We start from the raw sequence: 26,005 nt of genomic DNA on the forward strand, positions 1-26,005 counted from the left end.
ACAGAAATAATCCATACATTGCAATCTTCAGGTTACAGTGTAAGATAGCAAGAGAACATGATTTGCCATTCCGAAACAGAATTGGAAGTGAATTTTAACCTCTTGGCACCTGGCTTGGATCCCAGACCCTTAACACCCTGGTGTCCAACACGTACATTGTTGCATTGGTTTTACCCAGATGCATCTCCGGTTCTTAATGGCACTATATGAAACTCTGGAGATACTTCATACACTAATCTCTGCCTTCACCCAGGATCCATATGTTCAGCCACTGCAGTGAATCAGTTCAATTGATGGTATTTATTGAGCACTTACTGTGTGCAGATCACTGTATTAAGCACTTGGGAAAGTGCAGTATGACAGAGTTAGTAGACCTGTTCCCTTCCCACAGTGAGTTTACAGTCTAGAAGAGTCAATCCCCTCCACCTTCCTCCCTCCGCTCACCCTGTTCCACCCCAGGGTTTCCTGAACACTAACTGTAAGGCCAGAATCTCCACTTCAGCCGTGGTCTTGGCGAGGAGGCATCCCAGATGGGGCAGGAATGAAAAGGTCAGAGGTCTCCGGCTGAATTAGGCAACTCTTTTCCTGCGCCGATCCTTGTGCTGACTTCACTGGAGCAAAGAAATCCTCACCCAACTGCTCCCTATCCCGCCAGTCAGTGCCTTTAACTCCAGCTTCAGGGACTGTATCCGTTTATTGTTTTCAATAGCATTTATTGAGCGCTTACTATGTGGAGAGCACTGTACTAAGCGCTTGGAATGTACAAATCGGTAACAGAGACAGTCCCTGCCCTTTGACGGGCTTATAGTCTAATCGGGGGAGACGGACAGACAAGAACACTAGCAATAAATAGAATCAAGGGGATGAAAATCTCATTAAAACAATAGCAAATAAATAGAATCAAGGCGATGTACATCTCATTAGCAAAATAAATAGGGTAATGAAAATATATACAGTTGAGCGGACGAGTACAGTGTTGTATTGTATTCTCCCAAGCACTTAGTACAGTGTTCTGCACGCAGTCAACACTCAATAAATGTGATCGAATGATGGAAGAGACCCCGGGATTGCAAGTCAGAGAATGGCAATGAGGAAAGGGGGAGGAGAGAGCAGCGACTTGGCAAGGAATCACAGTATCCAGAATTCTCTTCCAGCTCTTGAATCCTACCTCTCAAATCATCCTGGAAATGCCTCTGTCCTGAAGCCACGACAAGCCTTCATAGTGATCAAATCGATTGTATTTATTGAGCACTTACCGTGTGCCGAGCCCTGTACTAAGCATTTGGGAGAGAGTAAAATTCATATGAGAGCAAACCGAGAAGGGAGTTGCATGCTGAAAGGTTAGAGCCAACAGAGAGCAGAAAGAGGGGATGTGGCTGGCTCAAACCAACAAGCTCATTGTAGAAAGAGACAGTTTCCACCAACTCTGTCATATCGTACTCTCCCGAGTGCTTAGTATAGTGCTTGGAACAGAGTACGCGCTCAATAAATAGGACTGATAACGCCCTTCCATTTGGAGCGAGGGGGAGGGCCGGGACTCGGTCATCTGGCCATTGAGATAATGGCTGTACTGTGAGCCCGATGTTGTGTAGGGATCGTCCCTATCTGTTGCCCAATTGTACTTTCCAAGCGCTTAGTACAGTGCTCTGCACACAGCAAGCGCTCAATAAATACGAATGAATGAGTGGATCGCTGGTGCCCAGGAACTTTTTCCTGCTGACCTCCTGCTGGTGGCAGCAGTGGTCCATGGCTTGAGTGGGGCCTGCATGAGTCCCTGGTTTACCAAGAAACAAAACATACTTGATCCTGGGTAGTGGGGAGGGAAACAAGGGGTCAGGGGTGGAGTTTGAGCGGTGCGGGGGCACGTCTGTGGTCTGGGGGGATCAGGAAGGTCACTAGGAATGGTGGCGGGGAAGGAGGTTCGGAAGGGGGTGATGGGACGTGAGCTACGGTGATATTTTAAAATTTCCTCTAGGGCTTGGTCAACTTGTTGGGATTGGTTCCACGTCGGAATCTGACTATTTGTATTGAAGTCTGTGAGAAAACGTACTCAGCAGGATCGTTTAAATTGCACCCCCGTTTTTGAGGAACATATAATGGGTGTAGTCTGGATCACACCTGTATACAGTATTGGCTAGAAACAATATTTTTAATCCCAGCTCCACCACTTGTCTGCTGTGTGACCTTGGGCAAGTCACTTCACTTCTCCGGGCCTCAGGTCCCTCATCTGTAAAATGGGGATTGAGACTGTGAGCCCCGCGGAGGACGGGGACTGTGTCCAACCCGATTTGCTTATATCCACCCCATCGCTTAGTACAGGGCCTGGCACATAGTAAGCGCTTAAGAAATACCATCATTATTATTATTATTAAAACGATGCTTTATTATCATTACATTTTCAATAGAGTATTTCACGGTGAATCTTATTCTTTACAGATGATACAGCTTTTGAAAGTCTACCGTCAGGCCAGTTCTAGAGACTCTCCAGAACTATGATTCGAGATGTCCTGGGAAAAACCTTTCGACTCGTTGGCTATACTATACAATATGGTTGTATAGCTCATTGCGCCTTCGAATACGTCGGTGGAGTTGTTGTGGTAAGTTTTGTACATTCAAAAAATAAAATCATTTGAAGCACTTTTTTGAAGTGAGAGGAAAGTTCTCTCTCTAATAAAGTCTTAGTTTGGTGGATGAAGGTGTTAGGTTCGAAGTGCCCTGAGTTCCAACTTTGAGTTGTGTTGCGAGTGCAGTGAGAGAATCATTCATGAAAATAAGCAATATCTATAGATGAACGTGTAAGGTATTTCCAGAGAGAATGTAAAAAGCAGATTCTGTGGACATTTCCAAATTCTTTGGGATATATTTGAGATTAGATTCCACTTATAACTTGACTACAAAGTTATTTTTTTTTCCCCACTACTGGGCTGTGTTCCATCTTTTTCTTGTTTGTCGCAATGATGGCACTGGGCTATTAAACAGTAAAATTAACTCTTCACAGTGTTCCTTGTCATGATTTACTCCCCCTAAAGCACCTGCCTGGAGTTGATGGGAACCTTCCACATTGTCAATGGAACCTAATAAATGGGTTAGTTTGTATGGAAAACTATGTACTTGGTATTTGAATCCATATTCATTTTATTGGCATGTAATTTGATGCCTTGGTTTTACAGTGTAAATTCCTAAGTGTACAGAAAGAAAAAATGAAAATGTATCTCAAGGGAAAATAGGAAGCATGTCTGGCAAGTGATTAAGGATTGTAGAGTTATCCTTAGGTTGACATAGCCTAGTGGTAACAGCCTGGGAATCAGAGGACCTGGGTTCTAATCTCGACTCCACCTCTTCCCTGCTGTGTGACTTTGGACAAGTTACTTAACTTCTCTGTGTCACAGTTCCTTCATTTGCAAAATGAGGTTTCATTGCCTCTTCTCCCTCCTGACTGAGCCCCATGTGGGACTTGATTATTGTGTATCTCCTTCAGCGCTTAGAACAGAGCTTGAGTCATAGTAAGCACTTAGCAGTTACTATTATTATTCAAAAATAATGCTGCCAGCAGTGAGACTATATACATGAGGGTGAATGTCATGTGAAGGTATTAATTGAGACCATCAAAGGGCCGTTGAAGATATTCATTTGTTTCCCAGGGGCCCAAATAAGGCAAGGAAGTGATTTACTCTCCCCAGATGTTAATTATTCTTGTAAATTTCCAGTCTTTGCGTACTGCTTTCCAAATGGGGATATGATGAGTATGTATGGATTTTCTTTTTTGATAAATTGTATCATTAAATGGTTTCATTTAAAATTATTTAAAAATATAAACTAAACTATTTCCTTTTTTTTTCCAGTGTTCAGGGCCCTCCATGGAGCCCACAATCCAGAGCTCAGACATTGTCTTTACAGAATGCCTTAGCCGACATTTTTATGGCATCCAAAGGTAAATTTATCTCGTGTGAATGTTTGAAAAATAAATTTCCAAGTTCTGGGACCAGAAGTCATTCATGCAAGCTGTCTCTTTAAGAGCATATTTCTTTCTGTTGCATAAACAGAACTAAGGCGACTCAAGTCACTTACAGGACTGAAGTGACAAAGCGAGAAAGTGTCTTTATTCCATCTGGCACACAGTAAAAAAGGGCTTTGGCATGTCCTAAAGCAGGAATGCAGAAAGCACAATGTAGTACTACTGTGAGAGTAGGGTTGGGACTGAGTTGGCCGCCATAATAATAACAATTACGGTATTTGTTAAGCACTTACTCTGCCTCCTAAATGTCAGAAAGCTGTGCACATGGGATGTGGTTGAGGTTGACTGTGCATCCTGCCTTTAATTCAGGAGTGATTCTCTACTCTAGCTGGGCACAAGAGCAGTTGGAATAGAAAACATTGAAAGGGATTTGGTACTTACCCCTCAGAGGTTTCCAGGACAGGCATTAAAGACCGAGGACTTAAACAATGGCCTCTCTCCTATGACTAGTTGGGAAGCAGTATGGCTTAAGAGTCAGAAGGAGTCAGAAGTAGAAAGGGAGGAAAGAAGTAAGAAAGAAAAGGAATAACAACAAATAAAGAAAACATTTCCTCCCTTAATTTCAACAGTTCTCTGAACTCCAACCCCTGCAGGTGGCTTCAGGCTGCTGGAGGCTCACAGATCCATTGGGTAACTCTCAGATCCAAGGTTTGTGACCTGAAGTCCTTCACTTAAACTGTCTCTTTATGAGCACATTTCTTCCTGTCGAATAAGAACAGAGAGGGACCTCTCAAGATTTAAATGAGAACGGGAGAGAGTGCCCTTACTCCGCCCATAGAATTCCTCCTGGGTGCCAGCGTAAGGGTGTTCTGCGTAAGGGATTTTTAGATCATAAACTTCTGAAGGACTGAGATTATGACCGTGTTAACTTGCTTTAAAGAAGAGTCGACACAACTTGCATTTGGGCGTGCTTCATAAATGCTATATGATAATATTAAGAGTGTGAGCCCCCTTAGGGACAAGGACTGTGTCCAATAATAATAATAATGATGATGGTATTTTTTAAGCGCTTACTATGTGCCAAGCACTGTTCTAAGCACTGGGGTAGATACAAGGTTATCAGGTGGTCCCTCGTGGGGCTGACAGTATTAATCCCTATTTTACAGCTGAGGTAACTGAGGCACAGAGAAGTTAAGTGACTTGCCCAAAATCACACAGCAGCCAAGTGTCGGAGCCGGAATTAGAACCCACGGCCTCTGACTCCCAAGCCCGTGCTCTTTCCACTATAACTTGTGCTTAGAACAGTGCTTAGCACATAGCGCTTAACTCGTACCTTAGTTTTAATTATTATTATTGTTATTATTACTACTGACATTTCTCAAATGTTTTTTTCTTCCTTTCTTTCAGAGGTGACATTATAATTGCAAAAAGTCCAAGTGATCCAAAATCAAATATCTGCAAAAGAGTGGTTGGTTTGGAAGGGGACAAAATCCTCACTAGCAGTCCATCAGATTTCCTTAAGAGTCATAGTTACGTAAGTAATGCGGCACTCTCTGTTGAGCATTGCATTCACGATTGATTTGAATGAAGAAAACATGTCTAAAATGGGAAGTGTTGCTTCAGAGAACAGGCTTTGGTATGCATTTTTTTTTACTTTTAAAGTACCTTTCTACTGAAAAGCCTGAATGCAACCATTTGCTATGTAAACTTTGTTTAAATTTACTTTGATCTACAGAGTAGTCCCTATATTGATGGAACAACTATAAGAAAATAGCTCAGCTTTATTAATGGGGCATCTCCTCACTTTGTGAAGCAGATAGTATAGTCATTCAGCACCTAGTAAATATTAATAAATTAATAATCGTATGGACAGGGAGAGTCCTCAATTTTAGAAGCCATTTTTTAGCATCTTGTAAAGGTCTGGCCCTCCAATCTTGTGACTCCGATTTTTTCATAATACCCTACCACAATTCCATGGTCTCCAAGATCCTATTCCCCGGGCCCAAACTTGAGTGGAGAGGCCAGGAGGAAAGCATTTCAGTGTCTGAACAAAGACAATAAAAGAGACAATTCTTGTTACTTACAAACTTGCTGATACAAGACGGATGAGTTGTGAGTGTTCCTTTGTGCAGTGGTTTCTCTTTTCTTCCTTTCCTTTTAAATGTTGAGAAAGGACGAAGGGGCCTTAGAGTGTGGGTTGCATCATTTTGTTTCACTTACTAGGCAGAATTGAATTTAGCTGAGATTTGAATGGGAGAAGGGAGTTCATTTGACCAGATGGAAGATGTTCAGTCACGAGACATTTTAATGAACCAACACCAGTGTTTCTAGTACATAAATTATGTACCTGTAACACTGCCCAGTATATTTTACTGGGAAATTGTTAGTGGTCTACACAGCATTTCAATAATCTGTCTGAATCAGAGGGTTTGATCTGGAACGTATTACTTCGTATGGCGGATAGACGCCAAGGTATGAACTGTCCTTTCTCTCTGTGACTTTTGTGTTTTTGCCACCTGTGTGTTGTGAACAACTAAAAAAGTGGAACCATTTAGTAGCATGTCATCCATGTCAGTAGGTAGTCTATGAATAGAGCCAGCCGTCAGAGAACTTCATTTTTCCTAAGATCTTGGCACTTTAATTCATGTTCTGAAATTTGTTCTTTCCAAGTCTTATCCTTAGGGGTAGCCGTCTTCAGTGACCTCAAGAGTAACATATGACCACATTCAGTGGCCAGAAGCCATAGACAAGCAGATTTTGACTGGAGGTAGTGAAGATGTAGTGAGGAACATTTCTCTTTCTTTGCAGCTGGCTCTTCTTCCACTCAGCCATAACTTGCATAGCAGAAACCAGGGGTGCCAAACATTGTATTTTGAGCATAGAGGCAAACTTTGAGTAGACCGTCGGTCGTGGGGACGAAGGGTTGGAGACTTAAGCGGGGAAGGTCTTTAAAGGAGGGAAAGGTTAGGAAGGAACCTTTCTGAATAGACTCCGGAAGCTGGTGAGGAAGAAACCATGTCTGTGACGGTATCCCGGGGAAGGTGCTAGAGATGGAGCCAAAATAAGGGTGCTGCCCACTCTTGTCTCATTGGAGATGGTGACTGAGGCAGGGATAACATTTTGGAATATTACCTGAGAGCAGTTTCCTAAACCTGGACTGTCTAGTTGGAAGCTGCATTTTTTCCTCTCTGCTCTTAGCTAGGAGAGCTGTAACCCAGTGTGGAAACAAGTTAGGCAGCCTTTCCCTGAAATGTTCTTTTACTCAATGTAGAAGAGGGGCCAGCTTTTTAAAGAGCCTCTTTTCAAATCTCCTGTGGGCAAGAATTTCTTTAAAGGTTGTGCAGCCGTTAAACTATCTAGGCAAGACATCTGAAGAGGCTGATGCTTAAATCCCCCGTAGGAATTTCTTGCTGTGTCTGTCCTCTGAAAACTCATTGTTAGAAAGGAAGATTGTCATCCGTTCATCTTAATCATAAGTCAGTTTTGAAAAAGTTTAACAATCAAGCGGATTGATTAGTGCTTAGTGTGTGCAGAGCACTGTACAAAGCGTTTGGGAGACTATAATATGACAGAATTGTTAGACATATTCCCAGCCCACAGCAAGCTTGCAGTCTAGGGGGATCTGTATGAGAATGCTTTTTATCTAATGAAATAGCTGTGATATCCATATTCTGTTGAGCAATTCTTTTAATTTGAAATTTGGTCCTGTTGTTTTTCCAATGCCTTTTAGGCTTTGACATATATGTACATGAACCTGACTAAAATATCCTCTATTAAATTGTCCAGTATTATTTTAAAGAATTTTCCAGACCATGCTCCCTAATGAGGTAGCCTAATAGGATAGATTGTTAGGATCGTATTGCTAATCTGACAGCAAAGGAAGGATATAGTTTTCAAGTCCCACCTTCTCAATGTTTTCTAGTTTGCCACTTTCAAGCAACAGATACGAATCTTGTACCTTTTTGCCAAAAGGTTGCAGTAAAGTTAATCAAGACCATTTAAATTAAACAATTTGCCCACGCTCTGAACACTCTAAAGAGAAGTCTAGGCTGTTTGATGGACTTCTTCCCCTTCACCCTTCCTTCTCATCTCCCCTCCCCACCCCCAGTATATCCCTTTAAGCTATCTCAGACCAACACTAGTTCTGTTTTTTATTGAAGTGGGCCTTTTTCCCTTTCCCATGAATCTTCTTAATAAATCATCGTTGCTCATATGATTTAGACATTACTATTCAGCTGTTGATTGAGTATGACAGGAAATCTACTATTCACAGAATGTATTACTGCACAACCATAATGACTATCACTATTAAATATGCTCTGGATCTCAGTCATAAAATATGCATCTTTGTATGTAGCCAATTGAAAAAGTGAAGCCCCAGAATTGTTTTTGGAACCTTGAATATAGAGTTTAGCATATGAAAGAGATTGCATTGTTTGTAAGTTGGCAAAATATAATGTAAACAGATCACTGCTTAAAAGAGTTCGAGTCATGTTATTCATTCCAGAGTTCCAACAGTCCACGTGGCAAGCAGCATTTTTTGCCACGTGTAACCCATGATTTATAGGTTACATTAACCACTTTAAAACCAAGTTCCAGCCAGTTTCGGGGGTTGAGGGAATACTTTCCAGAAGGCCAGGAAAGGTTTTGTACATATGATATAGTCACTCTGTTTGGGATCTTTGGGAGGAGCGAACCTTAACCAGCCCTTCCAGAATCGACTCATCAGTGAGGACTTACTGTGTGTGCAGAGCACTGTACTTAAACCCTTGGGAGAGTACAATATGACAGAGTTGGTAAGCACATTCCCTGCCCACAATGAGATTCCAGCTAGGAGGACCGGCCAGCATGCCAGCAGCTCCCAGAGACGGTTAAGATCCTGTCTCCAGCTGTAAATTAAACCAGGTCCCTTTGGAGCTTTGTGTCAAAGAGGGGTCTATTTTTTTTATGGTATGGCTCAGGTTGAGCCTAAAATATCTGCCCCGGCCTCTCCACTCTAATCCCACCCTGCATATCTTCAGTCTGTTAGAGTATCATAGACTAGAAGAAGCCTGCAGAGTAATAGTAATAATAATAATGTTTGTTAAATGCTTATCATGTGTCAAACCTTGTACTAAGTACTGGGGTAGATTCAAGACAATCTGGTTGGGTACAACCCTTGTGCCCCATGGGGCTCACAGTCTAAGAGGGAGAGTGAACAGATATTTAATCCCCATTTTCTAGATGAGGAAACGGAGGCACGGAGAAGTTAAATGGCTTGTCCAAGGTCACACAGCAGGCAACTGACAGAGCCAGGATAGAACTCAAGTCCCCTGACTCCCAGACCCATGCTGCTTGCACTAGGCCCCTCTGCTACTCCTAATAATAATGTTGGTATTTGTTAAGCGCTTACTATGTGCAGAGCACTGTTCTAAGCGCTGGGCACTGTCCTGAACAACAAGTCCAGGTTTGGGGTCTTACGCAAGGTGAGAACAAGCAAGAACTCCTTGAGTTTCTATAGAACCTTTATTTTTCCAAAGCCCTTTCTCAATTCATATCTTATTTTGTCTTAACAACATCCCTTTCAGATAAAGAGAGGCAGTTATTATTATTCCTGTTTTATAGAGGAGGAAACAGAAGCCCAGAAAGGTTTAAGTACCTTGCCCAAGGTCACAAAGCAGTGGGATGGCAGAGCTGGGAATGCGACCCATCTCTCCCGGTTCCCAGACCATACTGCTTCTCCATTATAAATAACAAAACATGTAAAGGTATAAATATATGCAACTTTAAAAATTCTCGAAGTTGTAATGAAAGAAGATTTTATCCCAGAATTGCACTGGCAGTTCTAAATTCCAAGAAATACTATTCTTTGAGGAGAGGGTATAATGGTTAGCTGCTGGTACTCCACTGAGAATATGCTTACAAAAATACAGTGTGTTTTCTAATAAACTCAGTAATTTGCCTAGCTAAAGTCTGCTAATGCACAGTTAAACTGTTAAGACATCAGACTCCTTACAAAATGGTCACCGTACATACAGTTGGGAACCTCCAACCCTAATATGTAATCTCGGATTATAGCTCAAATCCTGAAAATCCCGGTATTGTTTTTCGATTTGTTTTAATGCCACTTACCATAACTAAAACTCACAACGATATGTTCTGCTGCTGTTTACCAACAGAAAAAGTGTGTCTGAGTAGGAGTGAGGGAGGATCAATCAGATTAAAAGGCTTGGGTATTATGAGTTACTGATATGGTAAATCTTGTGTTGTTTAAACAGAAGACCTGCCTAATAATGTCACTTATTACAACTAGGGTCTGCAAACAAGGAATCTGCTTTTTGCCAGCTATAGTGATAAAACCCTAAAATACACATCCATTTCTCAGCAACGCTCCTAGGATAATCAATCGTAGCATACTGCTAATGCACTGGTTGCAGCTGATATGGGGGAAGTATGTTTACTCTTGTGCTAAAGTGAAGTTCATTGCGGAGATGACGTAGACTCCTTCATCCTGTAGCTAACATAATTCTGAAGATAAATGTGGCTTATTGTGTTTACACATCTGAGAAGTGTTCTTATTCCGACACGCTACTCTCAAGACGAACCTGTGTCCAATTCTGTTAAGCCCTCTAATGTGTTCTGAAATATTTTCAGAATAAATAAGCAGTAATATTTAACCTCACTGATTGAAACATTTTAGTCTTTGTAGTGGTATCTTCTAATTTATAGATTGTCAGTTGAAGGTAACGTGTCTGCTAATTCTGTTGTATTTTACTCTCCCAAGCACTTACTACAGTGCTGTGCACCTAGTAAGCACTCAATAAATTCCACTGATTGGAATCCTTAAAAATGAAGACAGGTAAATACAGAATATATGAAACTTGACAGATATGGAAAACAGGTTCACTTAGCCTGATCAGTCTCCTGTTCTAAAGAAAATCTCCCCAAAGTGGGCAGAATTTGGGGGAACACTAAATTTAGAAAATTCCATTTTAAAATCTTTCCCTCTTGCAGATATTCCAAGGGATCCTTTGGAGAAAGTCATAGGAAGGAATTTTAGAACTGCTGTTCTCATGTAATAATTTGATCCAGATTCTGTCTCTGTATGATGATGAGAAGAAACTGTTCCAGATTTCATGTGGGTACCTAATATGATTTCAATCAATAGTATTTATTGAGTGCCTGCTCTGTGCAGAACACTGAGTTATTGCTATTGTTCTTGTCTTTCCGTCTCCCCCAATTAGACTATAAACCCGTCAAAGGGCAGGGACTGTCTCTATCTTTTACCGATTTGTACATTCCAAGCGCTTAGTACAGTGCTCTGCACATAGTAAGTGCTCAATAAATACTATCGAATGAATGCTTGAAGGGAGTACAATAGATTTAGAAGCACCCTGATCTCAAGGAGCATAAAGCAGGAGGATAGGCACAAAAAAAAATTCAGATAGGAGAGAAAAGTAATTAACGGATGTGCCAATGTATAAGTGTTAAAATAGTATAGTAGGCAGGTATCACGGCCAGTTCCTCTCCTCTGGTGCCTCGCATGAGCCCATCAGAGAAGACGAATGGGGAGGAAGTATTTGGAGAAGAAGACGCTTGGACACCATTAGCAGGCAGGTGGCCCAGAAAACAAGGAAAGCTTATGCTCTGGGCTCTACACGGACCCAAGGTACAATGGGAAAAGCAGCGTAGCTTAGTGGAAAGAGCCCTGGCTTGGGAGTCAGAGGACATGAGTTCTAATCCCGGTTCTGCCACTAGTCTGCTGTGTGACCTTCGACAAGTCACTTAACTTCTCTGTGCCTCAGTTACCTCATCTGTAAAATGGGGATTAAAACTGTGAGCCCCACGTGGGACAAACTACCTCCTATCTAGCCCAACGCTTAGAACGTCGCTTGGCACATAGTAAGCACTTAACAAATACCGTAATTATAATTATTATTATTATTATTAATGTGGGATTGGAGATGATCCTGGATTAGGGTTAGGACACACAGAAGGTTCGGGGGCCAGAGTTAAGACTCCAGAGAAGCGAGGCCTCTGCCCCTAAGGGGAAGAAAGGATGCTGAATGACTTTTCATCTGAAGGGACTTGGGAGAGGGTGAGACTGGAACTTGGAATGTCCCAAGAGAAGATGGGGGAAGGACCAGGGGAATGAGTCCTGGGACACCTACTGGAAAGTACAGAGGATCCTGGAGTGGGAATTATTAGGTCTGGGGAAAGACAGTTGGAACCAGAATTGTTTTCAGTTACCAAACTAAAAAAAAAAAATTAAACCTTATTGAGATGTAAGATATTGATGTCTGCCTGTAGCAGGGGTTGGAAGAGCAGCTCCGGGTGCCCAGGTGACATAATAATAATAATAATGATATTTGTTAAGCACTTACTATGTGCCAAACACTGTTCTAAGCGCTGAGGTGGATACAGGGTAATCAGGTTGTCGCCCGTGGGGCTCACAGTCTTAATCACCATTTTACGGATGAGGTAACTGAGTCACAGAGAAGTTAAGTGACTTGCCCAAAGACACCCAGCTGACAAGTGATGGACCCGAGATTAGAACCCACGATCTCTGACTCCCAAGCCCGGGCTCTTTCCATTAAACCATGCTGTCATGTAGGCCTGGGAAGGAGCGGTCTCTCTGCGAGCTTCCTGTACATGGCCCTGGGAGGGGAATGGTAGGTTAGTCCCTGATGATGCCTCCGGGAAGGTGTATGGGCTTCAAACAGAGGGTGATGACAGCGCCAGAGGTGTAGGGACTTGGGGAGCCCTGAACAGAACACCCTCAAGCATACATTTCAAAAACAGAAGAGCTGGAGGACTTTAGGGTCCAACAGAAGCTGACCCTAGCCATTTGAGTGAATCTGGAGGCTATTTTGCCCAGAATCCAGGGCTGAAAACACTCGATAGCATCCCAAGTCGGTAGGTGCAGAAGCGCTGAAGGTGCATGTTTGTAATTGATGCAAAAAAAGAAGGGAGACCTGGGAAGAAGAAAAATTAATAAAGGAGGGCCTTCTGGAAGAGGTGGGATTTCAGGAGGGCTTTGAAGATGGGTTGAACTGTGCCTGGAGGATTTGAAGAGGGAGAGAGTTCCAGGTGGGAGGAAGAGGGTTGAGTAAGGGGTCAGCAGTGGGAGAAGTGAGAACGAGGCACCTTGAATCAGCATGAGAGGAATGAATAGTGCAAGCTGGGATGTCTTCCTAAGAAGATGCCCGTGAATATGGTGGAATATGCTCAAAGAGCTTATGGAATGGAGGACTAAGCTGCGTTCTTATCCGATAACACTGAAGTTATTTGAAATTCTGCAGGATAATAATAATAATGATAACAATAATAATGATCTTCAGTTTCTGTGACCTGAACTCCATCTTAAATATAATTGGATTCTGACTATTCTAGGCTCCTCTGTATCTAAAATCAGAGTAGGAAAAAATTGTCAAGGGATAAAAGCAATTGTAGGCCAATTGTATGCCTAGATGGCAACTGAAGATATAAATTTAAACTTTCAATTCTGAATGGCCATGCTGGAGCTAAAAATATTTGGAAAAATGAATTGGCCACGACAGAGGCCTTAGTACCAAAACAGATCATTGAACTGCCAATCTAGTTTGGGGTTGGATGAGTTTCTTTGAACAAAACCCCCCGATTTAGGAAAATATCCAGCAAATTGCTTGATGTGGCCAGATAAGTAAAATCTCCCACTAGAACAAACTACCACTTTCCAATAATGTGGAGGCTCAGTAAATATCGTTCAACAGAGCTTCTAAATGAAGGAATGAATGACACATCCTCCCCACAAAAACCTTCCTTTACAAAGGTTGCTTGAAATATTCATAGCCGAAGTTGGAAGAGACTTTTCTGGCCCCATTAAATATAAGGATTTATTGTTTGACTCTTGTTTGCTAACATAGCTGAAGGAGGTCTCCTGATTTATTCTTATTTAACACATCTTTAAAATGAAAAACAGTCCTCAATCATGAAAACAGATGAACACAAATGGTTGGGGAATCATCCAGTATATGCCCCCACCCCAAAAGGCAACCTAATCATAATAATAAAATAGTATTTGTTAAGCACTTACTATGTGCCAGGCACTGTACAGAGCACTGGGGTGGGGTACAAGCAAATCAAGTTGGACACAGTTCCTGTCCTGGCTCACAGTCTCAATCCCCATTTTACAGATGAGATAACTGAGGCACAGAGAAGTGTCGTGACTTGCCCAAGGCCGTGCAGCAGACTAGTGGCGGAGCGGGGCTTAGAACCTATGACCTTCCCAGGTCCGTGCTCTATCCACAATTCCTTAAGGCCGCCCCTGATTATGTGGTGATCACAGGAGATGGTGCAGATTGCCATTATCCCATAGTTTGTTGATTTTGATGCTCGAAGTAATCATGGTTACTGCTCAAATGACCCCCTCATTGCACTTCTTGTTCTCTCATCGGAAAGGGTTCATTATAGTCTAATGAATATATTCTGTTGTCTATGAGATAAGGGTCAGCATGTTGGGTCCCAAAGCTTTTGACTCCTGAAATGCATCTGATTCAGGACATCTTGTTATGATTTGCTTCCTCTCGAAGCCAACGGAGCCAATTTTAATAGCACTACTCGTAATCGTGGATGAGGTCTGAATAGCTAATTTCATTAGGAGAACATACAGGAGTGGAAATAATGGAAGTACAGCTCCTTTCCCCTTTGTCTCTCTCTCCCCACAACCCAAAAAAGTCAGGTTTGTTCATCACCAGTAAAGAAATGATGGTGACTGTCCTCTAGAGTGAGATGGGAATATTGAGGCGGGGGTTTGCCTTCTGAAAGGCCAGACGACAAAGTATTAATTTCCTGCTAAAGCGGTTGATTGTTAACATTAAGCCTAAGCATCATGGAAAGTTGCAGAAAGAGGTGTTGTTCAACCATGACAGTGCACCAAATCACAAGTCTGTACAGCCATCGCTACAATACCTGATTGTCGCTTTGAACCTACTGAATACACATTCCTAAAACATCATTCAGCACATGTCTCTCTTTTCCTCAGAAACCTCCTTTGGTTTTCTATTTCACTCCGCATCAAGCTGAAATCCCATCAAAGCACTTCTGCAGATCTCTTGTCTCACACACTGCCTTTTCTCACCTATTTCTTGCACTCTCGGCTCCTCCAAAGCTCACCTTCTAACTGTACCTAGGTTTCATCTCTCCTCCCTCCATCCCCTTGCTTTTGCTGGTCCCCCCCTCTAGAATTCTCTCCCTTTTCAAATCTGCCAGCCCATGACCTTCCCCATCTTAATCATCATTCATTCATTCAATAGTATTTATTGAGCGCTTACTATGTGCAGAGCACTGTACTAAGCGCTTGGGATGAACAAGTCGGCAACAGATAGAGACAGTCCCTGCCGTTTGACGGGCTTACAGTCTAATCGAGGGAGACGGACAGACAAGAACAATGGCACTAAACAGCGTCAAGGGGAAGAACATCTCGTAAAAACAATGGCAACTAAATAGAATCAAGGCGATGTACAATTCATTAACAAAATAAATAGGGTAACGAAAATATATACAGTTGAGCGGACGGGTACAGTGCTGTGGGGATGGGAAGGGAGAGGTGGAGGAGCAGAGGGAAAAGGGGAAAATGAGGCTTTAGCTGCGGAGAGGTAAAGGGGGGATGGCAGAGGGAGTAGAGGGGGAAGAGGAGCTCAGTCTGGGAAGGCCTCTTGGAGGAGGTGATTTTTAAGTAAGGTTTTGAAGAGGGAAAGAGAATCAGTTTGGCGGAGGTGAGGAGGGAGGGCGTTCCAGGACCGCGGGAGGACGTGACCCGGGGGTCGACGGTGGGATAGGCGAGACCGAGGGACGGCGAGGAGGTGGGCGGCAGAGGAGCGGAGCATGCGGGGTGGGCGGTAGAAAGAGAGAAGGGAGGAGAGGTAGGAAGGGGCAAGGTGATGGAGAGCCTTGAAGCCCAGAGTGAGGAGTTTTTGTTTGGAGCGGAGGTCGATAGGCAACCACTGGAGTTGTTTAAGAAGGGGAGTGACATGCCCAGATCGTTTCTGCAGGAAGATGAGCCGGGCAGCGGAGTGAAGAATAGACCGGAGCGGGGCGAGAGAGGAGGAAGGGAGGTCAGAGAGAAGGCTGAGACAGTAGTCTAGCCGGGATATAACGAGAGCCCGTAACAGTAAGGTAGCCGTTTGGGTGGAGAGGAAAGGGCGGATCTTGGCGATATTGTAGAGGTGAAACCGGCAGGTCTTGGTAACGGATAGGATGTGTGGGGTGAACGAGAGGGACGAGTCAAGGATGACATCGAGATTGCGGGCCTGCGGGACGGGGAGGATGGTCGTGCCATCCACGGTGATGGAGAAGTCTGGGAGCGGACCGGGCTTGGGAGGGAAGATGAGGAGCTCAGTCTTGCTCATGTTGAGTTTTAGGTGGCGGGCCGACATCCAGGTGGAGACGTCCCAGAGGCAGGAGGAGATGCGAGCCTGAAGGGAGGGGGAGAGGACAGGGGCGGAGATGTAGATCTGCGTGTCATCTGCGTAGAGATGGTAGTCAAAGCCGTGAGAGCGGATGAGTTCACCGAGGGAGTGAGTGTAAATGGAGAACAGAAGAGGGCCAAGAACTGACCCTTGAGGAACTCCAACAGTTAAAGGATGGGAGGGGGAGGAGGCTCCAACGTAGGAGACCGAGAATGATCGGCCAGAGAGGTAAGAGGAGAACCAGGAGAGGACAGAGTCCGTGAAGCCAAGGTGAGATAAGGTATGGAGGAGGAGGGGATGGTCGACAGTGTCAAAGGCAGCAGAGAGGTCAAGGAGGATCAGAAAGGTCAGAATCATCAATGGTATTTGTGTGCACTTCATATGTGCACAGCATTGTACTAAAAACTCTGTACTAAACACATGGGAGAATAAAGTACAGTGGAGTTGGTAGATACATTCCCTGCTGACTCTTGAAATCCCACCTCCTCCCAAAAGTTATCCCTAATTAATTTACATCCACCACCTAGCCATGTTTACTTCTTTAATATTTGCACCATTCTTAACACTTGTGTAGACATCACTGCCTAGATCATTGATCTGTATATATATATATATGGATATATGTATACTGCTTATTCATTTATTCCTCTATTTCATCTTGTTGTTTTCTTGCTACTATTAACTGCATCCTTGGTCTTCCTCCTCCTCCCACTATTTGTAAATCATTTCTGTCCATATCCCCAATTATATTGTAAGGTCTTTTAGGGCAGAAATGTGTCTTTTGCTACTGTTTTACTTTCCCAAGGGCTTAATTCAGTGTTCTGAACACAGTAGTTGTTCAATAAATACCACTGACTGTAGATTGTAAGCTTGTCCTCTAGGCTGTAAGCTCGTTGTGGGTAGGGAATGTGTCCATTTATTGTTGTATTGTACTCTTCTAAGCATAGTACAGTGCTCTTGCTCTTCCCACAGTAAGCGCTCAATAAATACAACTGAATGGCTACATGAATGAATGAGTCACTCTATTTTTTATGTATCGTATAATTGAGCTGTCACCTGTTACCCAGTATGAAAGAAAGATAAGCCAGTGTTCATTATCCAATTGACAATGATCTCATCTATCAGTTAATTGTATTTACTGAGCGCTTATCGTGTGCAGAGCACTGTATGAGGCCCTTGGGAGAGTAAAATATAACAGAGTTGGTATACATGATCCCTGCCAACAGGAATTTATAATCCAGAGGAGGAGAAAGACATTAATAGAAATGAATTACAGATATGTACATGGGTGCTGTGGGGTTGAGGTGGGTTGAATAAAAGGGTAAAAATCCAAGTGCCAGGGCAATACAGGAGGAAGTGTGAGAAGGAGAATTGTGGGCTTCGTTGGGGAGAGCCATTTGGAGGAGATGTACTTTTTAAATAAGGCTTTGAAGGTGGGGAGAGTAATCATCTGCCAGATATGAATGGGAGGGAGTTCCAGGCCAGAGGCAGGACATGGCACGATCAAGGTACAGTGAGTCAGGTTGGTATTAGAGGAGTGAACTGTGCGGCCTAAGTAGCAGTAGGAAAACAGGAAAGAGAAGTGTAGAGAGGCAAAGGCATTAAAGCCTTAGATAAGGAGTTTCTGTTGGATGCAGAGGTGGCTGGGTAGCCACTGGAGGTTCTTGAGGAATGGGGAAGAATGGACTGAATGATTTTGCAGAACAATAATCTGGGCAGCAGAGTGAAATATAGACTGAAGCGGGGAGAGACAGGAGGCTGACAGGACAGGCAGGGAGGTCAGCAAGGAGGCTGATGCTGTAATCAAGGCAGGATAGGATAAGTGCCTGGATTAAAAAGGTAGCAGTTGAGATGGAGAGCAAAAGGCTGATTTTAAAATGTGAAATCTGAACCAATGGGATTTGGTGACAGATAAAATATGTGGGTTTAATGAGAGAGATTAGTTGAGGATAATGCCACCGTTAAGGGCTTGTGAGAGAGGGAGGATGGGGGTGCCTTCGAAATGATGGTTAAGTCAGAGGGATGACAGGGTTTGGGTGAGAAGATGAGGTGTTCTGTTTTGGACATGTTAAATTAAAGTTGTTGGAAAATCCAGGTAAAGATGTCCTGAAGGCAGGAGGAAATACAAGAGTGCAAAGAAGGAGAAAGGTAAGGGTTAGGAGATTTAGATGGAGGGACGTAGAGATGGTAATTGAAGCCATGGGAGCAAATGAGTTCTCCAAGCGAGTGGGTGTATGTCGATGGAGAATAGCAGGGACCCAGAAGTGAACCTTGAGGGACCTTCCATAGTTAGGGGGTGGGAGCCAGAGGGAGAGCCCAAAAAAGAGACTGAGAATGAGAGGCCAGAGAGATAGGAGGAGAACCAGGAGAGGACAGTGTCTGTGAAGCCAAGATTGGATATTTCCAGGAGAAGAGGGCGATCCACAGTGATGGAGAGGTTTGGGGTCAAGGAGAATTAAGATGGAGTAGAGACCAGTGGATTTGTCAAGAAGGAGGTAACTGGTAACCTTTGAGAGGGCAGTTTCTGTGGAGTGAAGGGAACAGAAGCCAGAATGGAGGGAGGTCAAGGAGAGAATTTGGGGAGAGGGTTCAGACAATTCGCTGAAGGAGTTTGGAGGGGAATGGTAGGTGGGAGATGGGGCCATAACTGGAGGGAGCCTTGGGGTCAAGGGAGGGGGGAAGGTTTGAAAGCAGGGAGAAGAAACTGTTGAAGGTGGCAGTCAGGGAGGGGGCCGATCTCATCTCCGGTCAGTAGTATTAAGTTAACCCAGGACTAAACTTGTCATTAGGGGCAAGACACTAAAGCGCTGCTTCCTAATCAAAAATCACTTTCCAATCAAAAATCTAGAGCTTAAGAAACTATGTGGAAATGTTGCCTGGGTTTAACCAAATAAAACCTCTGAATCCTCCCTCAAACCTTGTCGGGATAGGTCTGCTAAGCATCTGGCTGGCCAGGAAAGAATTGGGTTAAACCCAGCACTTCGCTAGCCCTTGCATGTAGGAAGCAAAGTTTTCCGGGATGTTTTCCTCAGAGCTCCACCTATGTGGGAGTTTTCCGCAGTGTGAACTGAGTGTAAGGGGAAATTCGTGCACTCGAAGTCCAACTTGCAAAGAAGTGTGAGAGCTGTTTCAAGCTATCGGAATCTCCACGTGCTCTAAAGTATGTGATTCTGGTTAAAAACTAGTAATAGTTTGTCCCTCTTTGGCTCAGTTTGAAATTTCACAGGCTCTGTGAATGCAGAATCTTATTGCAAGGAGAACTGCTCTAATAGTAAATTGGAGTGCTTCTTCGTAAGGTTTCTTTTAAAGGTCACAGCACAAATAATGAATACAATAACGGAGCCAAAGTGTTATCTAGAAAGTATGGCATTCCCTCCCGGATGACCATAATGTGTTTTCACAATCTTAGTCAAAGCAATCTAGGAGATCAATCATACTTTTTAGAGATCTTCAGCTATTATTTCTCTTATCATTCTCCAACACTAAAAATGCCAACTGCCATCCGTCCACCTGTCTTATTTGCAGTTCTGTGTTCACACAGCTAGATTTCACTGAAAAGAATTTAGAGATTTTGGAACTGTAGTGTTTCCTCTTGCTCAACCACAACAGGTCTGTCCATCTCCCTGACAAACCTATAGCATAATGACACTTTGGGGAACTTTAAATATCATCCACTCAGTAATGTTTATTTTTAATGACATTGGTTGAGTGTGTCCTGTGCACCAAGCACTGTGCAAAGTTACCAGATAATCAGGTCAGAAGCAGTTTTTGTTCCAGAAGGCGCTCATAGACTAAGGGGAAGAGAGAACAGGCATTGAATCCCCATTTTACAGATGAGGGAAATGTGGCTCAGAGAAAGTAAGTGATTTCCCCATGGTCTTACACAGCAGGCATGTGGCAGAGCCAGGTTTAGAACCCAGGTTGTCTGACTAGACTGTAAGCCTGTCAAAGGGCAGGGACTGTCTCTATCTGTTACCGATTTGTACATTCCAAGCGCTTAATACAGTGCTCTACACATAGTAAGTGCTCAATAAATACTATTGAATGAATGAATGAATGATTCCCAGATCCATGCCCTTTCCACAAGTGACACTAATTCATGCGGTGCTTGCATACTGTAGGCAGAACACTGTACTAGGCATGTGAGAGAGTACCTGAAAGTCCTGCATATCTAATTAAGCACTTAGTACAGTGCTCTGTAAGCACTCAATAAATACGATTGAATGAATTATCACTGTAGGTCATCCCTTTTCAGTCCCCTTCCTGTTTCTTTCTTGGGATTTACCATTCCCCTTCCAGTTCTGGGGTATGATTGGTATTTGCTCTGCCTGTTGACATTTTCAATTTTGCCTTTCCCAAGCAACGTAACCTTCCCAGTACCTCTCTTTCCTAGGAACTTCCATTCCCGATTGCTTCACGCCAGTCTGATGTTACCGTCGAAAGGGTCCTCATTGCCGTCTTGCTTGAAGTTGAGCTTCACTGTGTCTTTAAAACATTTCTTCAGCCCAACTCACGTATTTCTGCTTTTCTTCATTTCACCGTGTAGCAGCTGCTTTAAGTAATCTCCAGGCAACCAATCTCTTCCAGAGTCCTACCCAGCGAAGCAATGTTGTGATGAGCACGGCTTCAGTGCTCATAGACCCGCTCCATTGTGGCACTGCGTTGTTTGTGATCCTGCCTTGCCTTTTGCTTGTACTGATGAAACTGCCTTGTTGAATGAATGAATGAACAAATGTCTTTTTCCAGCTAATCCAAATTGAAAGTGATTAGTATACATAGCAGAAGAACAAGGCAGGAAACTACAAAGCTCTTTTTGGAGGAAGGAGCCTACCCAGATGGGCTTTGAATTCAGTAAGAAGCATTAGAACTACTGAGAATCACAATGCTGAATAAAATGTACTAGCACATGTCTTAATTAGCAAGGACCTTGTCAGACCATCAGCTGTACAGAAATGTTTCTCAAAGGCGAGCTAGCACGCCTCTTACTGCTTAGGTAGTACCTGGGGCAAGCAGCTATTTTTAAGGAAATCAGCTTTTGAAAGTTTAGAAATCTGGAGGCCAGGGAGGAGAATTCCAAGTGAAAAGGGAACTTCCTCGGGAATGTGCAGGAAAATTCCTTAATGTTCTGGAATGAATGCGGAATGGGAGGCCATTCTGTGTACAGAAAGAATATGCGGGAATAGGGACAGGAAGGCTATCTTGGATCCCTGATTAACGAATATCCAGAAGAGAAGGTTTTTGTTTTAGTTATCAGGGGTGAGTGTGGAATGGAAGGACCTATTTGCTAGGTTCAAACTCACTCCTCTTTATTTTGTGTGCCCACTTAGATAATCATCTTGACCCCTCTCTTGCTTTCAAAGCTTCTTGGCCTCTTCCCCATCCAAATGACCACCATGCACTTATATCCCAGCTTAACTACTGCACCAGCCTTTTCAACAACTTCCTGATCTCTCTCTCTCCTCCTCTCCAATCCATACTTCACTCGGCCGATCAGATCATTTTTCTGTAATATCCTTATGTGCACATACATAAATTCCTCAAAACCACTTCACCATATCCGTAATATAGTTTAGTTTCTGTCTTCAAGGACAATGTTCATATCTACTAACTCTGTTGTACTTTCCCAAGTGCTTAGTACAGTTTTCTGACACATAGTGGGTCCTCAGTAAATACTACTGAATGATTTCATCGAGCAGAACTCCTAACTCATCAGCTCTCTTATCCACTCTCTTCTTCTATTACACCCCATCTTGCATTCTTCATTCCTCTCAAGAGAACTTCCTCAGTGGGCCTCATTGTTGCTTCTCCTGCCGCCAGCCTATTGCTCACACCTTTCCCCTCCACACCTGGAATTCACTTCCCATTCTAATTTGACCGACCACAGCTCTCCCCGTTTTCAGGTCCCTTCTGAAATCACATGTCTTTTGGGATTCTTTCTCTGATTAATTTCTAATCTCTCTAATTTATATCCCTCGTTACTACTTCTGTACCACCCAAGTATATGTAAACCCGTCGAGGGTAGGGACCGTGTCTACCCAACTCTATTGTATTGTCCTAAGTGCTTAGTATAGTCCTCTGCACACAGTAAGTGCTCAATAAATACCATCGATTGATTGACTGAAATGCAACCTCCTGTTATATGTTTGGACATGCCTTACATTTCCTTCTACTCAAGGAGTAACTCATGTACCTATCCCCTTTACATTTTTCCTGCCGGAACTTAATTTTGGTGCCTTTCTCCTCGGCTAGAGTGTAAATTGCTTGAGCGTCCATGATTCTTTTGTCTTAAGCGTTTAGGACAGTGGTCTACACATTGTAGGGACTCAGTAGATACCATTTATGATTGATATTGAGCTGTTCTGAGAAGAGGTTCTGGTAACTCGGGTCAGGCTGAGGAAAATTAGGGGAAGCAGCGTGGCTCAGTGGAAAGAGCCTGGGCTTCGGAGTCAGAGGTCATGAGTTCGACTCCCGGCTCTGCCACTTGTCAGCTGTGTGACTGTGGGCAAGTCACATCACTTCTCTGGGCCTCAGTTCCCTCATCTGAAAAATGGGGATTAAAAGTGTGTGAGCCCCACGTGGGACAACCTGATGACCCTGTATCTCCCCCAGCGCTTAGAACAGTGCTCTGCACATAGTAAGCGCTTAACAAATAACATTATTATTATTATTATTATTATTAAAATTTGTTGGTGGTAGTCAGGTGAAGAGAGAGAAACTGGCTGGCTCTCTACAAGAGAGAGAGAGAGAGCAGAAAGTGCAATTCCCTACTATTGAAGCAATGCAGCCTAGTGGAAAGAACATGGGCCTGGGAGTTAGGGGCCCTAGCTTCTAATCCTAAATCTGCCACTTGCCTGCTGTATGACCTTGGGCAAACCGCTTAACTTCCCTGGGCCGCAGGTCCCTCATCTATAAAATGGGGAATAAAATGGGGAATAAATTCTCCTTCCCCCGTAGATTGCAAGCCAAGTGTGGGATTGGGAATGTGTCTGACCTACTTATCTTGTATCTATCCCGAAGCATAGTTACACTGGTTAGCACATATTGCTGGCTTAGTGGAAAGAGCACGGGCTTGGGAGTGAGAGGATGTGGGTTCTAATTCTGACTCGGCCACTTACCAGCTGTGTGACTTTGGGCAAGTAACTTAGCTTCTCTGTGCCTCAGTTATCTCATCTGTAAAATGGGGATTAAGACTTTGAGCCCCGTGTGGGACAACCTGATAACCTTGTATCTACTCGAGCACTTAGAACACTGCTTGACATAGTAAGTGCTTAACAAAGACCGTTATTGTTATTATTATTGTTATTGTGTGCTATTATTATGTTTATAATTATTGTGTGGTCAGTGAATGCCGATTGGAGGTAAACATGACTAGGACCCAGCTGAAAAGAAAAAGTATATTTTAGCGCTATCTGCTCGGGAATACCAGTGTACAAAGCTGACTTGACTTTACTAGATTTGATTTATTTCCTATGTGGATGAGACACCTTAGGCCTTCTTTTGGAGACTACGGGCTTTACACAGAAAGTTTTTAAAAAGTGCAATGAGTAGTAAGATAGCCTGTTCCAGGGGATAATAACTCAAAATAGGTATTTTTGTATTTTTTTACAAGGTCATGTCTTTAAGAAAATTTGCCTTTAGTGGGATTAAGAGCCAAAACATTTGATTCTAATAGTGACCCTAGCTGCTGCCGAATATCAAATTAGTTGGGATTGGGTGGGTGGTCACAGAAACCAGTTCCCGGAGGCTACGTCAGTGATATTGATGGAACACTCCTTTCCCTTTCTAAAAATGAATCTTTATGCATCTTCTTGCTCCCAAAAGCTCTTCCAAAATAATCTCTAGTAGTAGCTTTCAGGAAGGATAATAGACAAGGCCTGTTATTTGCTAATACTAAACTCTTGGTTATTAACATGCACACTGGATTGGAGTAATAAAAATGGACCTTTTATAAATAGGGTCTCTTGCTCTTAAATATTTATTCCAATGTTTGTGTATTTAAGTTCTAACAATGGCTACATTATCATTATACAAAGGGTTATTTAGTTGCATTTGTATTAGCCTAATGGTGCTGTAATAAGTCCAAGCGCAGCCTTTGACTTAATGTTGGTTACTTGGAAGGTTGTAAGTGTAATTATACACAAGTTAATACTACATTCTAAAAATGAGCTGAGGCAATTACAGCGCTCTTGCAAAAATAACCACTTGGATTCATGTGAAGACTAGCATAGCTTTCTATGAATTCACACTCTGAACTTCAGATGCATTTTACAATGGGTAGGAAATGGTGGAAATTGTGCTTTCTTAAACATTAGATTGTTTTAAAAGCACAGTTCTTTAAATCGTTGTGTTCATGGTGAAATTTTTCAAGCCAAGACGTGTATATTCTCAAATATCAATTTAACTGATTTCAAAGCTCTCAGACACCTCTTTCCATGCACACTGCTTCCCAGCCTAATCTTTTCAATCCCTCCAGGTTAACTTCTCTCTTGACTCTCCTGCCTCTGGGCTCTTTCTCATGCTGTTCCCCTGGCCTACATACAACCCATCCCTCCCTAATAATAATAGTAATAATAATAATAATAATGGTACTTGTTAAGTGCTTACTATGTGCCAAGCACTCTTCTAAGCGCTGGGATAGACGCTAAGCAGCGCTAGAGTTAAGCAGGTTAATATAATTGAATGATTGAATGATGTTGATTGATGTTGATGTTGATTGATGTTGATGTATAATTGAATGATTGCATGCTGTTGGACACAGTCCCTGTCCCACATGGAGCTCAGTCTTAATCCCCATTTTACAGATGAGGTAACTGAGGCACAGAGAAGTTAAGTGACTTCCCCAAGATCACAGAATAGACATGTGGCAGACATGTGGAGTCAGAAGGGATTAGAACCCAGGTCCTTCGGACTCCCGGGCCTGTGCTCTATCCATTAAGCCACACTACCCTCCCAAATCTGACAGACCACAGCTCTTCCCCGGTCACAGCCCTCCTGATTTCCATCTCCTCCTATAAACCTTCCCTGAAGAATTTCCAACAGCCATCTTTAGCTGTTTCATATTTATTTGTACCCTTCCGCAGGATTTGTGTACGTATGCATGTAGAATTGTGCAGTCGATTATTTTGACTTTTCTATTTATAAATATTTACAACTACAAATCCACAGATAGCTTTGGTCTGTACTTTTCACTTTCCTGTTCTCTTGGCTTTACCTCAAGGGAAGTTAACCTCCAGGTTTTAGAGTGAATAATAATATTAATGATGGTATTTGTTAAACATTTATTATGCGCCACTGTAGTAAGCTCTGGGGTGAATACAAGGAAATAGGGTTGACCCAGTCCCTGCCCCAGATGGGGCTCAGAGTCTCGATCCCCATTTAACAGATGAGGTGACTGAGGCACAGAGAAGTGAAGTGACTTGTCCAAGGTCACACAGCAGACAAGTGACAAGGTTGGGATTAGCACCCAGATCCTTCTGACTCCCAGGCCTGCGTTCTATCCATGAGGCCACACTGCTTCTCAACATCATTGCTGGGGGCGACCCACCGACGGATTTAGTGTATCGTGTGTGAATCGATTTCCACACCCAGAATCGCGGATGTTCCTTGGGAATGAAAAATGGCT

At 43.1% G+C, this 26,005-nt stretch overlaps 1 protein-coding gene across 3 annotated transcripts in view; it reads left to right on the forward strand.

Moving 5' to 3' along the window:
- IMMP1L (inner mitochondrial membrane peptidase subunit 1) overlaps nt 1-26,005 on the forward strand; it is a 75,634-nt gene that overhangs the window by 38,490 nt on the left and 11,139 nt on the right. For 2 of the 3 annotated variants that reach the window (XM_029061557.2, XM_029061558.2), the window contains 3 exons: nt 2,437-2,597; nt 3,843-3,931; nt 5,363-5,489. In XM_029061557.2, coding sequence (XP_028917390.1) covers nt 2,493-2,597; nt 3,843-3,931; nt 5,363-5,489 — 321 coding nt within the window. In that variant the 5' untranslated portion in view covers nt 2,437-2,492. Of the gene's footprint in view, nt 1-2,436; nt 2,598-3,842; nt 3,932-5,362; nt 5,490-20,776; nt 22,430-26,005 lie in introns of those variants that run through there. The other variant, XM_029061559.2, reaches the window with a different exon arrangement.

This window comes from Ornithorhynchus anatinus, chromosome 3 (genome assembly GCF_004115215.2).
Source record: "Ornithorhynchus anatinus isolate Pmale09 chromosome 3, mOrnAna1.pri.v4, whole genome shotgun sequence".
Taxonomy (NCBI): Eukaryota; Metazoa; Chordata; class Mammalia; order Monotremata; family Ornithorhynchidae; genus Ornithorhynchus; species Ornithorhynchus anatinus.